The sequence below is a fragment of the Schistocerca americana genome, chromosome 4 (assembly GCF_021461395.2).
Source record: "Schistocerca americana isolate TAMUIC-IGC-003095 chromosome 4, iqSchAmer2.1, whole genome shotgun sequence".
NCBI classification, from domain to species: Eukaryota; Metazoa; Arthropoda; class Insecta; order Orthoptera; family Acrididae; genus Schistocerca; species Schistocerca americana.
In genome coordinates, this window is record NC_060122.1 from 385,089,683 (window position 1) to 385,105,050 (window position 15,368).

The following is a 15,368-nucleotide window of genomic DNA, read 5'->3' on the forward strand; positions in this document are numbered from 1 at the left end:
AACTCAAAAAATACTATACCTAATAACAACATTTTTATGTGTAATTTTGTAGTTGGTTGATGTACACCTAACCCCCTTGATTTCTAGCTTCTCTTCCATACTTAGTACAGTAAAGGGTATGTTTAGCAAACCTTCTACTTTATTTATTTTAAAAACAATGCAAGAATATATAAGTTTCAATGACATTGCTCCACAACGGAACACTACTGACAGATGGGCCCATTTGCAGTTTGCAACATTTCCCCCATGAATGGCAATAGAGTTGGGGGGAGGAGGTTAGAATGCAGGACTAAACATGCATAATTTTGGTTATGTGTCAACAGTGCATGTTGTTCATACGGCTGCTGTCTATGCAGCTAGCCCATTTCAACAATGGAGTTTTTATTGTTACTTCTCTACTGTATTGTAGGACCTCAAAGGTTAGCCACTGGATGTTGAGGCAAATAATATGCTATTTAATGGTAGGCTTCCTAGTTTTGCCAATTCAGCAACTAAGGAGTGGAGTGAAGCTGTTTAAGCTAGATTGCTTCAAAATATTGACAGAATAATCAGTGCACGGGAAATGTATATGACATATAACACATTATGTCAACTCAGTTTAATTTCCTGCCAGGAAACCGTTCAACAATAGTTCTACATCTTATTTTGAGATATGTGCAGCCAAAAATAACATAAACATCGATACAGCAGAGCTAATTAATGAAATAGCTGGTTTCAAATTCCAGTAGAAAGAACTGATGAAGAGCAAAAAACGGATTGCCATTTGGATATTTTGAATTTATTTTGTTTCTGATTCACAGGTTACGAGATGCTGATGCAAACATCGAAATAACATTGAGGATATGTATGACAGTTATCTAAATTCAATACATAGAGGGAGGTGAAAATATAATAGTCACCCGAGACTGGAATGCGATTGTAAGGGAAGGAATGGAAGAAAGGGTTATGGGAAAACATGGGCTTGATACTAGGAATGAGGGAGGAGAAAGACTAATTGACTTCTGCAATAAATTTCAGCTAGTAATAGAGACTACTCTGTTCAAGAACCACAAGAAGAGGAGGTATACTTGGAAAAGGCTGGGAGATATCAGTTACATTACAGCATGCTCAGGCAGGGATTCCAATATCAGATACTGGATTATAAGACATACGCAAAAAATTGGAGTATGGAAGTTCTAAGGAATGAAGAAGTATGCTTGAAGTTCTCTAAGGCTGTCACAGGTTTATCCTATCCCATCAGGGATCAGCCACCTGTGAAAGCAGCCCTGTCGTTTACCAGCTCTGCTGTAATCATTGTACAGCTTTTTATATTGTTATGACGGTCAACCAGCTGTCCACCACAATGAACAGCCACTGCCAAACTGTGGCCAACAGCAAAGTAGACCACTCTGTGGCACAACATGCAGCTGAACATAACATAACAACATGCAGCTAACATAACATACTTATTTTAGTGGTTTCTTCACCACCCAAGCCATCTGGATCCTTCCCCCACATCACCAGCTTTTCTGAATGGCACAGATGGGAGTTATCCTCACAATACATTCTCCACTTCCATAATTATCCTGGCCTCAACCTACTGTTAACATACTGTCCCCACACCGTCCACCCAAGTTTCGATCCCCTCTGTCCTATCAACCTGTCCCCATTCTCATCTCCCAACATGTTTATCTGCAACCTTCTGCCAATGCACCTGCTCATCTTTCTCCACTCCTCTCCTTTCTCACTCCTTTTTTCCCCACCTCCCTGCCCCACAACCTCCTGACACTACATTTATTGGCATTCTAGTCCCTGAACACTCCACCAGACAGCATTTGTCTCTCTCCCCACCCGTATACTACTATCCCTCCCCTCCCTGCACCCTCCAGGTTGCTGCCTGCACCCCACATGATAGCTGCATTCTGACCCGAGATGAGATTGGTGGTTATGTGTGCATAAGGAGTGCTTGAGGGTGTTATGCTGAGTATCTCAGTTTAAGGATTTTTTATGAAATTTTGTAACTTTCAGAATTGCAAAAGATGTTTTCTGGGGACAGAGAACATTGAAACAATGTAATAAACACACCTGATGTATTTTGACTTCAGTCAACATTACCCATACCTGTCAGACCTATGAGTTTCAGGTACTGGAAGACATTTGTTTTACATGATAAAGCCTTATTCCAGGCTATAAATCTTTGCACATGGAAACAATGAAAACAACTTTTTTACAGGAATTAATATGCTTATAACCACTGTAACATGCTGTTCCAACTTGAGTGCCTGCCATGACATGTGCAATGGGCAGAAGTGGCTGGGGGGAGGAGGGCCGGGGGGAATATCTCACGAGTAGGTAGTCGGATAGAAGGGTGCTTGCCTGCAAAGCTGAGCTAATGGCTCTTGCACAAGCAGTCAACACCTTGATTACAATAATTTGAATACCACTTACCAAATAAATGTTAACAAGATGTGTTTAACAGCAAAACTCAACCCAAGTAAAAAATACTAAAATTTTATTACATTTGTGAAATGTGACATTTCTTTAAATTCACACATGAATGGTGGGCTCCATATGGTTCCCAAGTTGTGCAGCAACTGTAAACTATAAAATTACCAAATAAGCAGCAAATACCAATGATGGCTGTTAATCAGTTGAAATCGATTTGCAAAAGTAAATAAAGAAAACATGATTTTGTAACTGGTTGCTGCTTATTTGGAAATATTTTGTGTCAGACCCCGTATTGCCACAATGTTTCACCACTGTTGTATTGTGAAACTGGACCTTTCTTCAGTTTTTATTCTTTTTACAACAGAAAAAAGCAGTTTGCAACATGATGTTGATGCGTAGACTTGGGTCAAGTGCATTTCTATTTAGCTTGAAAATAAAATGATACCATTTTAATAAAATTTGTGCTCCTGTAATACCTATAAATTAATAGAGTGCAGTTTTCTTAATCATTAACTTCTAATTACATTTCTAAGATTGCAGGATATGGTGCAACTAAAGAAATAGAATGATAAATAATTTCTATTCATTTTGTAGCTGTGCAGATCCTGTACCCTTATGTTAAAACTCTGATTGAAATTGTTCAATATTTTGTTAATAAACCACAAAGTCTGTGTCTTTATGTAAATTTCCTGTACTAAGCGATCTTTCAGATTGACACAGTTCATTCATTGATGCATTAATTGTGGCACACATGTAAATAATTAGTAGCCTGTCCCCTGAAAGTGTTGTATTGAAATTATTTAAATGTATTGTTACATAAAATGCACCACAATACAGCCATCTTATAGCTGGTAACAATTCCACCCCACCCCCTTTTGTATTATATGCCTCTGTAATCTGTAACTGAAAAATTATGACAGGCACCAAAAAGTGAATCAAACCAGTGGAAACACTACACCTATGGAGTGCATGTGTGCTTCCACTTTTCATTGCTGTATCCAACTACAGTGTTCATTTTATAAATACTGATAACCTTTTCTCTGAACACAAATGAAGAGTACACATATTACAAAACGTTCCACATACAATTGATCCCTGTAGAAGTATGTAACTGTTATTACTACCTGTCACTGCCTCCTCATGATAGGTAAATTAGCCAGATGTCATACCATACTCAGCTTGCAACATTTATTGACTGTGTCTGTATGGCAATGTTTATTTCCCATTTGTTTCTTTGAATAGTTATACTGAAATGCATGATGGTATTCCCACTTGGTACCCTGGAATCTGTATTCCATGGAATCCACTGCTACACAGAAACTACACTGTAATTTTCACCAGGCACATTCATAGTTAAAGGCTCTCTGGTGGAGCCACCCCAGAAGGTATGTTAAAATATTATTCTCAATAATGGATTATAGCCTGTCAAGCTGCATTTCCAATGTGTCACAAAAACTTTTGGAGTACACAAGTACAGTATGAAAACCAACAAATATGGCATGTTAGCTTTGCAGATACTTAAACAAACATGGGGGCTGCCCATTTGGTTTTATCAGCCAATCACAGGGAACATCACTGTTTCATCACACGAACTAATTAATTCCAACAAAAAAAATGTTAAATGCCTCAGCTTCAAAATGGAAAATGTGATAAACATTAAGCATGCAGCTAAGCTAACACACACCACATGAAAGATCTGTTCAAAATATGCCATTTTTAGTATGATGGTTTAGAGAACCCTAGCACCATAGTTCTGATCTCTAAATGTCGCAGCCTTCGCCAGTATGGAAATTATTAATTATGCCTGATTTGTGCGTTGGGATCCACAGGAACTATACAGGTAATCTTTAAAACCAAGTGTTCAATGATTTCCATGCCCCTTTTCATTGAATATAGTGCTACATGGTATGAGTACTAAAAGAGAAATGCTTTGTTACAGGAGCACTTGTAATCCCCAAGAAAGTGTAGACATTTGAAGATTATATGAAATGATTCAAAACTGATTTTATTTGGTGTGTTCACCAAGCACACCCCTGCATCCGTTTATAACTGTGCTTAGTGCGTTAGTGTCACTGTGTGTAACATTAAAACTACTGACTTCAAAATCTGGTGAACTAAATTCGATCACAAATATGTCAGCTTACGTTTATGCTCTTCAGTTACAAGACCAATACTTTTAAATGGAATTTCATAATTAACTAAAATACCCAGTGGTAATTTTTTTGGAAAACTTTTGCTTTGATAGTTATAATTTCTATTTGTTTTTCTTTTTCTTCTGTTAGATGTCATAAAGTTCTGTATCTGTGTTTTCTATCATAACTATGAGCAAGGACAGTATTCAGTAGCCGTATTGTGTTGTCTTACTGTTTATCCTTTGACATCTCCTATAGCCCAAGACATATGCGACCCTCATTATCACTCTGCTCAACAATCCCATTTTGTCAGCCCTCTTTCCTCCATCGTTTTGGGCAAAGGAATTCCAAAAGTTGTAGTGTCATTCTCTGTTTATGTTATCTGTAAGTCTGCTGCCACCTATTGAATGTTTTTTACTGTCTTTATTTGGTTGTATTTTCTAGTTTAGCTATATTTTATGATTGTCTTTCTTTATAGGATATGTGAAACAGGGAAGGAAGAATTTCATTCTTGTTCCCATTGCTTTTGTGAATGAACACATTGAGACTCTTCATGAAATGGATATTGAGTATTGCAAAGACCTAGGAAAAGAGGTAATATTACTCACTGAACTTTTATTTGCTGCAAGAAATTTTGACGTAATAAATTAGTCAATCTGTAGAGACGCATTTGTAGAGGTAAAAGTGTTGTCAGTGTTGGAATTTATATTTTAACAAGATGATCAGGAAGTCAACCAATTGACTCCTGTTTAGGAAACACTACATTAAAACTTAGATCAGTTACCAAGCTTTAAGTCTTCTGTAGTTTATGTGAATAATTCCAAAAAAAATAAAAATAAAAATAATAATTGCAGGAAAAGTTGTTCTTAAAAACAAATGTCTTATTCTCTGCCATATAGTGATGCCCCCCCCCCCCCCCCCCCCCCATGAACCATGGACCTTGCCGTTGGTGGGGAGGCTTGCGTGCCTCAGCGATACAGATAGCCGTACCGTAGGTGCAACCACAACGGAGGGGTATCTGTTGAGAGGCCAGACAAACGTGTGGTTCCTGAAGAGGGGCAGCAGCCTTTTCAGTAGTTGCAAGGGCAACAGTCTGGATGATTGACTGATCTGGCCTTGTAACAATAACCAAAACGGCCTTGCTGTGCTGGTACTGCGAACGGCTGAAAGCAAGGGGAAACTACAGCCGTAATTTTTCCCGAGGGCCTGCAGCTTTACTGTATGGTTAAATGATGATGGCGTCCTCTTGGGTAAAATATTCCGAAGGTAAAATAGTCCCCCATTCGGATCTCCGGGCGGGGACTACTCAAGAGGATGTTGTTATCAGGAGAAAGAAAACTGGCGTTCTACAGATCGGAGCGTGGAATGTCAGATCCCTTAATCGGGCAGGTAGGTTAGAAAATTTAAAAAGGGAAATGGATAGGTTGAAGTTAGATATAGTGGGAATTAGTGAAGGTCGGTGGCAGGTGGAACAAGACTTCTGGTCAGGTGACTACAGGGTTATAAACACAAAATTAAATAGGAGTAATGCAGGAGTAGGTTTAATAATGAATAGGAAAATAGGAATCCGGGTAAGCTACTACAAACAGCATAGTGAACGCATTATTGTGGCCAAGATAGATACGAAGCCCACACCTACTACAGTAGTACAAGTTTATATGCCAACTGGCTCTGCAGATGACGAAGAAATTGAAGAAATGTATGATGAAATAAAAGAAATTATTCAGATTGTGAAGGGAGACGAAAATTTAATAGTCATGGGTGACTGGAATTCGAGTGTAGGAAAAGGGAGAGAAGGAAACATAGTAGGTGAATGTGGATTGGAGCTAAGAAATGAAAGAGGAAGCCGCCTGGTAGAATTTTGCACAGAGCACAACATAATCATAACTAACACTTGGTTTAAGAATCATGAGAGAAGGTTGTATACATGGAAGAACCCTGGAGATGCTAAAAGGTATCAGATAGATTATATAATGGTAAGACAGAGATTTAGCAAACAGGTTTTAAATTGTACGACATTTCCAGGGGCAGATGTGGATTCTGACCACAATCTATTGGTTATGACGTGTAGATTAAAACTGAAGAAACTGCAAAAAGGTGGGAATTTACGGAGATGGGACCTGGATAAACTGAAAGAACCAGAGGTTGTACAGAGTTTCAGGGAGAGCATAAGGGAACAATTGACAGGAATGGTGGAAAGAAATACAGTAGAAGAAGAATGGGTAGCTTTGAGGGATGAAGTAGCGAAGGCAGCAGAGGATCAAGTAGGTAAAAAGATGAGGGCTAGTAGAAATCCTTGGGTAACAGAAGAAATATTGAATTTAATTGATGAAAGGAGAAAATATAAAAATGCACTAAATGAAGCAGGCAAAAAGGAATACAAACGTCTCAAAAATGAGATCGACAGGAAGTGCAAAATGGCTAAGCAGGGATGGCTAGAGGACAAATGTAAGGATGTAGAGGCCTATCTCACTAGGGGTAAGATAGATACTGCCTACAGGAAAATTAAAGAGACTTTTGGAGATAAGAGAACGACTTGTATGAATATCAAGAGCTCAGATGGAAACCCAGTTCTAAGCAAAGAAGGGAAAGCAGAAAGGTGGAAGGAGTATATAGAGGGTCTATACAAGGGCGATGTACTTGAGGACAATATTATGGAAATGGAAGAGGATGTAGATGAAGATGAAATGGGAGATATGATACTGCGTGAAGAGTTTGACAGAGCACTGAAAGACCTGAGTCGAAACAAGGCCCCCGGAGTAGACAACATTCCATTGGAACTACTGACGGCCTTGGGAGAGCCAGTCCTGACAAAACTCTGCCATCTAGTGAGCAAGATGTATGAAACAGGTGAAATACCCTCAGACTTCAAGAAGAATATAATAATTCCAATCCCAAAGAAAGCAGGTGTTGACAGATGTGAAAATTACCGAACTATCAGTTTAATAAGTCACAGCTGCTAAATACTAACACGAATTCTTTACAGACGAATGGAAAAACTAGTAGAAGCCAACCTCGGGGAAGATCAGTTTGGATTCCGTAGAAACACTGGAACACGTGAGGCAATACTGACCTTACGACTTATCTTAGAAGAAATATTAAGGAAAGGCAAACCTACGTTTCTAGCATTTGTAGACTTAGAGAAAGCTTTTGACAATGTTGACTGGAATACTCTCTTTCAAATTCTAAAGGTGGCAGGGGTAAAATACAGGGAGCGAAAGGCTATTTACAATTTGTACAGAAACCAGATGGCAGTTATAAGAGTCGAGGGACATGAAAGGGAAGCAGTGGCTGGGAAGGGAGTAAGACAGGGTTGTAGCCTCTCCCTGATGTTGTTCAATCTGTATATTGAGCAAGCAGTAAAGGAAACAAAAGAAAAATTTGGAGTAGGTATTAAAATTCATGGAGAAGAAATAAAAACTTTGAGGTTCGCCGATGACATTGTAATTCTGTCAGAGACAGCAAAGGACTTGGAAGAGCAGTTGAATGGAATGGACAGTGTCTTGAAAGGAGGATATAAGATGAGCATCAACAAAAGCAAAACAAGGATAATGGAATGTAATCTAATTAAGTCGGGTGATGCTGAGGGGATTAGATTAGGAAATGAGGCACTTAAAGTAGTAAAGGAGTTTTGCTATTTGGGGAGCAAAATAACTGATGATGGTCGAAGTAGAGAGGATATAAAATGTAGGCTGGCAATGGCAAGGAAAGCGTTTCTGAAGAAGAGAAATTTGTTAACATCCAGTCTTGATTTAAGTGTCAGGAAGTCATTTCTGAAAGTATTCGTATGGAGTGTAGCCATGTATGGAAGTGAAACATGGACAATAAATAGTTTGGACAAGAAGAGAATAGAAGCTTTCGAAATGTGGTGCTACAGAAGAATGCTGAAGATTAGATGGGTAGATCACATAACTAATGAGGAAGTATTGAATAGGATTGGGGAGAAGGGAAGTTTGTGGCACAACTTGACCAGAAGAAGGGATCGGTTGGTAGGACATGTTCTGAGGCATCAAGGGATCACCAATTTAGTATTGGAGGGCAGCGTGGAGGGTAAAAATCGTAGAGGGAGACCAAGAGATGAATACACTAAGCAGATTCAGAAGGATGTAGGTTGCAGTAGGTACTGGGAGATGAAAAAGCTTGCACAGGATAGAGTAGCATGGAGAGCTGATCAAACCAGTCTCAGGACTGAAGACCACAACAACAACAACATAGTGATGCCAATACTGAGCTATTGGTCTGTTATTGATACACTCACAAAAAACATCGTTATCAAATTAAGTTAAAATACTTGCAATTTCTATACTGTAGATCACTGGTCATACACATTATACACAGATAGGTAGTTTACTGAATCCTGTTAACATCTTCTACTGCAAATAATCAACAAACACTGTTGACAATATTATGAAAAGGATAGATTGCTATATTCACCATATGGCAGAGATGTTGAGTTGCAGACAGGGACAACCAAAAGACTGTCAAACAAGTAAGCTTTCAGCCAAAGAGGCTTCTTTTGTATTAGATAAAACATGCATGCACGCACACACACAGGCACATGCTCTCTCCCCCCCCCCCCCCCCCCCCCCCCCACACACACACACACACACCTCAGCAACCAGAGTGTTGTCATGTGTGTGAGCTGCGCACGGTCGCGCGCGCGCGCGCGCGCGCGTGTGTGTGTGTGTGTGTGTGTGTGTGTGTGTGTGTTTGTCTCATTCAGAACAGTGGTAACCCACATCTTATTACAGTAATGATTGTATTGTTTTTTCTGTTGCTTCTACAAGAATTAAGTACATTAACTGTGCAAGCTATAGTCAGTCTCCTTTTCTAATTTTCAAATTTTTTCTGTGATTTTTCAAATGGCTCTGAGCACTATGGGACTTAACATCTGTGATTTTTCCTTATGTTCGTTATGTAGAGGGTCAATTGAACAATTTTAACAGTACCCACAAGTTTTCGACTCACACAAATTATAATAATACAGTTATGATTTTTATAAAGTGAAAAATATATCATAGTTGTCTTGTGCAGATTGCGATCCACAGAGCCTTACACTTTTTGGAAGAGAACAGGTTTCCTATAGAATCTGTATTTTTTTATTTCTACATTTGGTCATTATCAGGCACACATCAGAAAAAAAGTTATGCATAAGGCTTGATAAGTTCAGGAATTATGATACCTGGGCAAGACTTAGGGTAAATGTAAGAGCGAGTAGTACTTAAAATTTTAGTGTGTAACAGATGACATAAATCCAAATGCAAAAGTCATAAATACCAATAACTTTCCCAGACTGACAGTTACCTTATCCCAGTTTCACTCCTGCACAATTTCTTTTAGAGAAAAACTGGTATAAATGCCTAGACTCCTGGGATCTATGACAGTGACGACAGAAAAGAGGATTTGTCTTTGACGGAAATTTAATGCCAGACTCCTGGGAATGGTGAGAAAAGAAGTACTTCAAAATTTTGTGAAGTTTGCTAGAAGAAAGGCTCTGCAAAACCAGGAGTTGATGATGTGGTTCTGTTCCCTGGTGATAACCATCTGCCACACATATGGATTGCTAAGAAAAGTGAAGTCACTGCATCCATACAGTCTGTCATCTCCTTAGAGGACAGAATAATAATATTTGATTGCGTAGTAAAAGATTTAGATGTTTGAAAATTTAGAAGAAATTAAATCTCTCATGTAATAGGTTAGGTAGTTGTGTGATCACATATCCTCTGTAAATTTGTGACAACTTAAGTTATGTTACTTGTATAACTTCCTATTTGTTTCTTTAAAATCAAACATGTGTATAACATTTCACATAAATCAAGCCTGTAGCTTTACATTCATAAACACAATTCTGCAACATCTGGTGATTAGCTTCACAATTAAAAATGAGTACTCACATAAATAAATGTAATTTTGTGTCACTGACTGCAGTATCTAGTCATCAAACATAAATAAAATATTTAATGAACAATTTTAGTTGAAGAAAAGTCTGCAGAAAAGAGCAGTGTTCATATAAAACTTAATATCACTGAGAGAGATGGCACAACAGGAAGATAGTGGACTCAAATTCAGGAGGATGGTCATTCAAATCCCCAGTCGACCATCCAGGTTTAATTTTTGGGAGATGTCCCTAAATCATAGGCCAGCAAACTGCAGCGTGTGAGCCACATCTGGCTCTTTGGCATTTTCAGTGTGGCTCTTCACAAAACCTCATATGCAGCCACCGCTCATGTACATTTCCAGAAGGATAAAATGTCAATGTGTATCATCAAGTCATGTCTTTGCATCATGTTCTGCAACATACTACTGAGTGCACATCCCAGCAGCAAAGACTAATGTAGTTAAAATCCATACTCCTGCAGGTGGCAATTCAACCTGTCTCTGTCTTTCCTTATTGAGGTCTACGTATTCATGTGAATAGATTTTCAAGCATGAAATTGTGCTTAAAATTAAAATCAGCAATGTAGAAACTTGACTTGCCCAAACTTTCTAAGGTGATGCATGGCCACTATTCGCATCAGTTTTTGTCAGTCATTGCCAGCAAATAATTTAATGGATACCTTTCAGTTTAATTTTATCAGAGAATAATTGAGTTTTTAAGTATGATATTAAGTTTTATTCATTGTACCTGACATTCAACTAAGACTTAAAATTTTAAATAGAGTTAATTAAATAAATTTTGGTGAAGGTTGTGGAGTGAATGAAAATGTAGTGTCAAATTCTGAGAGAGGTATGTTGGACCTATAGAGAATCAAAGGTTGTAGACAAAAGAAATATTTATTTATGTATTCTTCAAAATTACGGCTTGTTATCTGGGAATGTCACATGGACGTAAAACTGAGATTTGTGTGAGTCTTATAAGTAGATGGGCGAGTTGGAAGAGATCAATCTCAACTAAAGTACCTCAGTCATATGGACATAAAACTGAGATTTACGTGAGTCTTATAAGTAGATGGGCGAGTTGGAAGGGATCAACCTGTAGATGGGCGAGTTGGAAGGGATCAACCTCAGCTAAAGTACATCAGTCACACTGAGGTCTTTTTAAGCAAGGCCAGCTTAGAAGTATCTTCATTAAGTTAATAACAGTCAATGTACTGCTGATATGTGGCTCTTTTGACTAATGAGTTTGCTGATCACTGCCATAACTCATTTAATGTGAACACCAATATGGTTTGTTTACTAGGACATGGCTGATTTCCTTCCCCACCATTTTCCTATAGGAGCGTGTGCTTTAATAACCGCATCATCAACAGGCTATTAAACTTTAGTATGGTATTCTTTCTTCTTTTAAAAAACATTATCATATGTAGAAAGCAGATAGTACTTCCTACAAAATGGATTAGAGATTGAAAAACAAGTACACAAATTTTACTTTAGAATCAACTTTATTTCTATGATGGATATATATGTGAATCCAAATTATGTACAAGAGGGCAGATTTCCACTACTCATCAAATAGGGGAGATGCTGAACAGCAGATAATCATGTAAAATGGGCAGAAATTCACTTAAATTTGAAAGTTCACTGTCAGTGGCATTCTGCCACATATCCATCCTACATTCATACCCATGCTCCTACCTGTTCCAACCTTCCTGCTCCATGAATCATTATGTCTGTGGAAGGCCAAATGATAGACCTATTCAATATAGTCACCCACCACCTCGTATTCCATAACATCTATCAACTGCACTTGGAGCACTGCACACCAAGAGCATAAACTATCAATGCAGATGAAAGTCCACTGCTAAATAGTGGCTGAAGACCATCTTAGACTATCCTACACAAAGTAACGTAAAATCAAACAATGGAGAATCACGGTTGGGAACCAACAATGTAGGAAAAGATAGACTGCTACTTACCGTAAGGATGACACATTAAATTGTAGACAATCACAATTAAAAGACACTTACAAATAATCTTTTGGCCACAACCTTTGTCAGAAAAAGAAAACACACACCAATCATTCACACAAGCAAGCACATGTCATGTACATGACCGACAACTTTGGAAGCTTGTGCCAGAGACCTTATGTGTAAGTGTCTTCTAATTGTTCCTGTCTGCAACTTAATGTGTCATCTTTACAAAATAATGCAAATGACGTTATCAACTGCTCCGCAACCCAACCCATTTCAGTTATCAACCCATTACATGATCTTTTCTGATCTGAGCAAATGATAACTAGCTCTGCAACATATCCTTCATTTGCATAACCGCCCCTGGCTTCAGTCCCCACTGCCCGCCCCCTCCCCCCACCCCAGTCTAACCTCTCACACTCTGTCCCATGTCTGCTTCACCATCTGAACTACCTCTTTGAAATCTATTCCTGTTTCTGATCACTCTGCCTCACAATCTTTATCCTTCTCCTTACACTTCACAGCACATCCTTTATTTATCTCTATGTACCATCCAGCATACTCATCCCCTAACCTTTCCCACAGGCAGTTGCTTGCCCCACCCCAACATGAGCTTTTGTAAACCTTTATGACCTGTTCCTCCCTTTCCTCATTTCTCTTCCCATTTCCTACCACTCACCCAGTCCAAAATTACTACTCACTTAAGGTCTTTGAACATCTCTAGCAACTAATGGATTTTAAACAGAGACTAAAATCTGGAAGCTTGTAGTCCAGTTGGATTGGACCTAAATATTCCTGCACAAATATAATGTGTAAAAATGTTATTTGTTATATTGTTTGCCTAATTTTCCAATCTATATATACTTATACTCATCTTACCTATTTTCAGCTTGGAAATGTGACAATACGACGTGCTGCTGCGCCAAATGACCATCCACTTTTCATTGAAGCACTTGCAGATATTGTTTTGACACATCTAAAACGTGGCCAGACAGTTTCACCAAAATTTTTGACACGGTGTCCACATTGTGTTAACATTAACTGTGAAAAAACTAAATCATGGTTTCAGGAAATCTGTAACAATTATTGACATTGAGTGGGCTGTCAGTGACTCAAGTCATCATTTGTTGTAGAAGTATATGTGATGATCATCATCTAACAAAACAGTCAACAAATTGCCCAATTTACTTTATTTTTATTTATACTGATACGTTAAAGTATCCCATTTTTCCTCATGGGCTGCTGTTTGGTGTAATTTGTAAGTTGATGATATTTGTTTGCTGTGACTTCTATTGTGCTGTCTGCATTGTCATGATAGTAACTGGAATTACTTCAGAAAGACTATTAAAGAAGTTATATTTGTTTACATTCTCTAATTACTGAAAGACTATTAAAGAAGTTATGTTTGTTTACATTTTCTAATTACTGCACTAGTATCAGTGACTTATTTTTTATCTAATGTGTACTTTTTCCATACACCCCTATAGTAATTAGCTTATTTGGATCTAGAATGTGTCAAGCTTATGGCTACAAAGATTTACTTGGTCATCAGATATCAATTACAAACTCAACAAGCTTGCAGATAAGATACTTCCATAATGATTAAACAAGCAACAATAAATTATTAGTTTCTTCAGCCGCAACAAAAGATGATACTGCTGAATCAGTAATCTCCAAGAAGAGCTTACTTTGTAAAGACTGCTGTCGTAATAGCCATGACAGTCCTAAGGAGAATGGATTTAAGTTATTGTAACTGATCCCATTGGCTTCACTAATTTTCAAAACTAGTTTGCATAGCTTCTGGAAGCAAGTTCTCCAAAAATTTTCTTGAATGTCTTAGGATTTCTTGCCCTCGTAACAAATAATAGCTCCCAGACTCTACCGTATTGCTTCCAGATTTGTAACAGTACGCTCATGCTGTGCAGCTCTTACAGGTGTAACTGAGTCACAGTTAATGAAAAAGGAGTAATATAATAGCCCCCCCCCCCCCCCCCCCTTGAACCATGAACCTTGCCATTGGTGGGGCGGCTTGCGTGCCTCAGCGATACAGCCATACCGTAGGTGCAACCACAACTTAGGGGTATCTTTTGAGAGGCCAGACAAGCGTGTGGTTCCTGAAGAGGGGCAGCAGCCTTTTCAGTAGTTGCAGGGGCAACAGTCTAGATGATTGATTGATCTGGCCTTGTAACACTAACCAAAACAGACTTGCTGTGCTGGTACTGCGAATGGCTGAAAACAAGGGGAAACTACAGCCATAATTTTTCCCGAGGGCATGCATCTTTACTGTATGGTTAAATGATCATGGTGTCCTCTTGGGTAAAATATTCCGGAGGTAAAACAGTCCTCATTCGGATCTCTGGGTGGGGACTACTCAGGAGGACGTTGTTATCAGGAGAAAGAAAACTGGCGTTCTGCGGATCGGACCGTGGAATGTCAGATCTCTTAATCGGGCAGGTAGGTTAGAAAATTTAAAAAGGGAAATGGATAGGTTAAAGTTAGATATAATGGGAATTAGTGAAGTTCGGTGGCAGGAGGAATAAGACTTCTGATCAGGTGAATACAGGGCTATAAATACAAAATGAAATAGGGGTGATGCAGGACTAGGTTTAATAATGAACAGGAAAATAGGAATGTGGGTAAACTACTACAAAACAGGATAGTGAACGCATTATTGTGGCCAAGATAGATACGAAGCCCACACCTACCACAGTAGTACAAGTTTATATGCCAACTAGCTCTGCAGATGACGAAGAGACTGATGAAATGTATGATGAGATAAATGGAATTATTCAGATAGTGAAGGGAGATGAAAATTTAATAGTCATGGGTGACTGGAACTCGATAGTAGGAAATGGAAGAGAAGGAAATGTAGTAGGTGAATATGGAATGGGAATAAGGAATGAAAGCGGAAGCCGCCTGGTAAAATTTTGCACAGAGAATAACTTAATCATAGCTAACA

At 38.5% G+C, this 15,368-nt stretch overlaps 1 protein-coding gene across 1 annotated transcript in view; it reads left to right on the forward strand.

Moving 5' to 3' along the window:
* Positions 1 to 13,834, forward strand: part of LOC124613998 (ferrochelatase, mitochondrial) — a 67,782-nt gene extending 53,948 nt beyond the window's left edge. Inside the window, exons 8-9 of the mRNA XM_047142797.1 lie at positions 5,038 to 5,153; positions 13,299 to 13,834. Coding sequence (XP_046998753.1) covers positions 5,038 to 5,153; positions 13,299 to 13,499 — 317 coding nt within the window. The 3' untranslated portion in view covers positions 13,500 to 13,834. The remainder of the gene's footprint in view (positions 1 to 5,037; positions 5,154 to 13,298) is intronic.
* Positions 13,835 to 15,368: the final 1,534 nt, after the last annotated feature.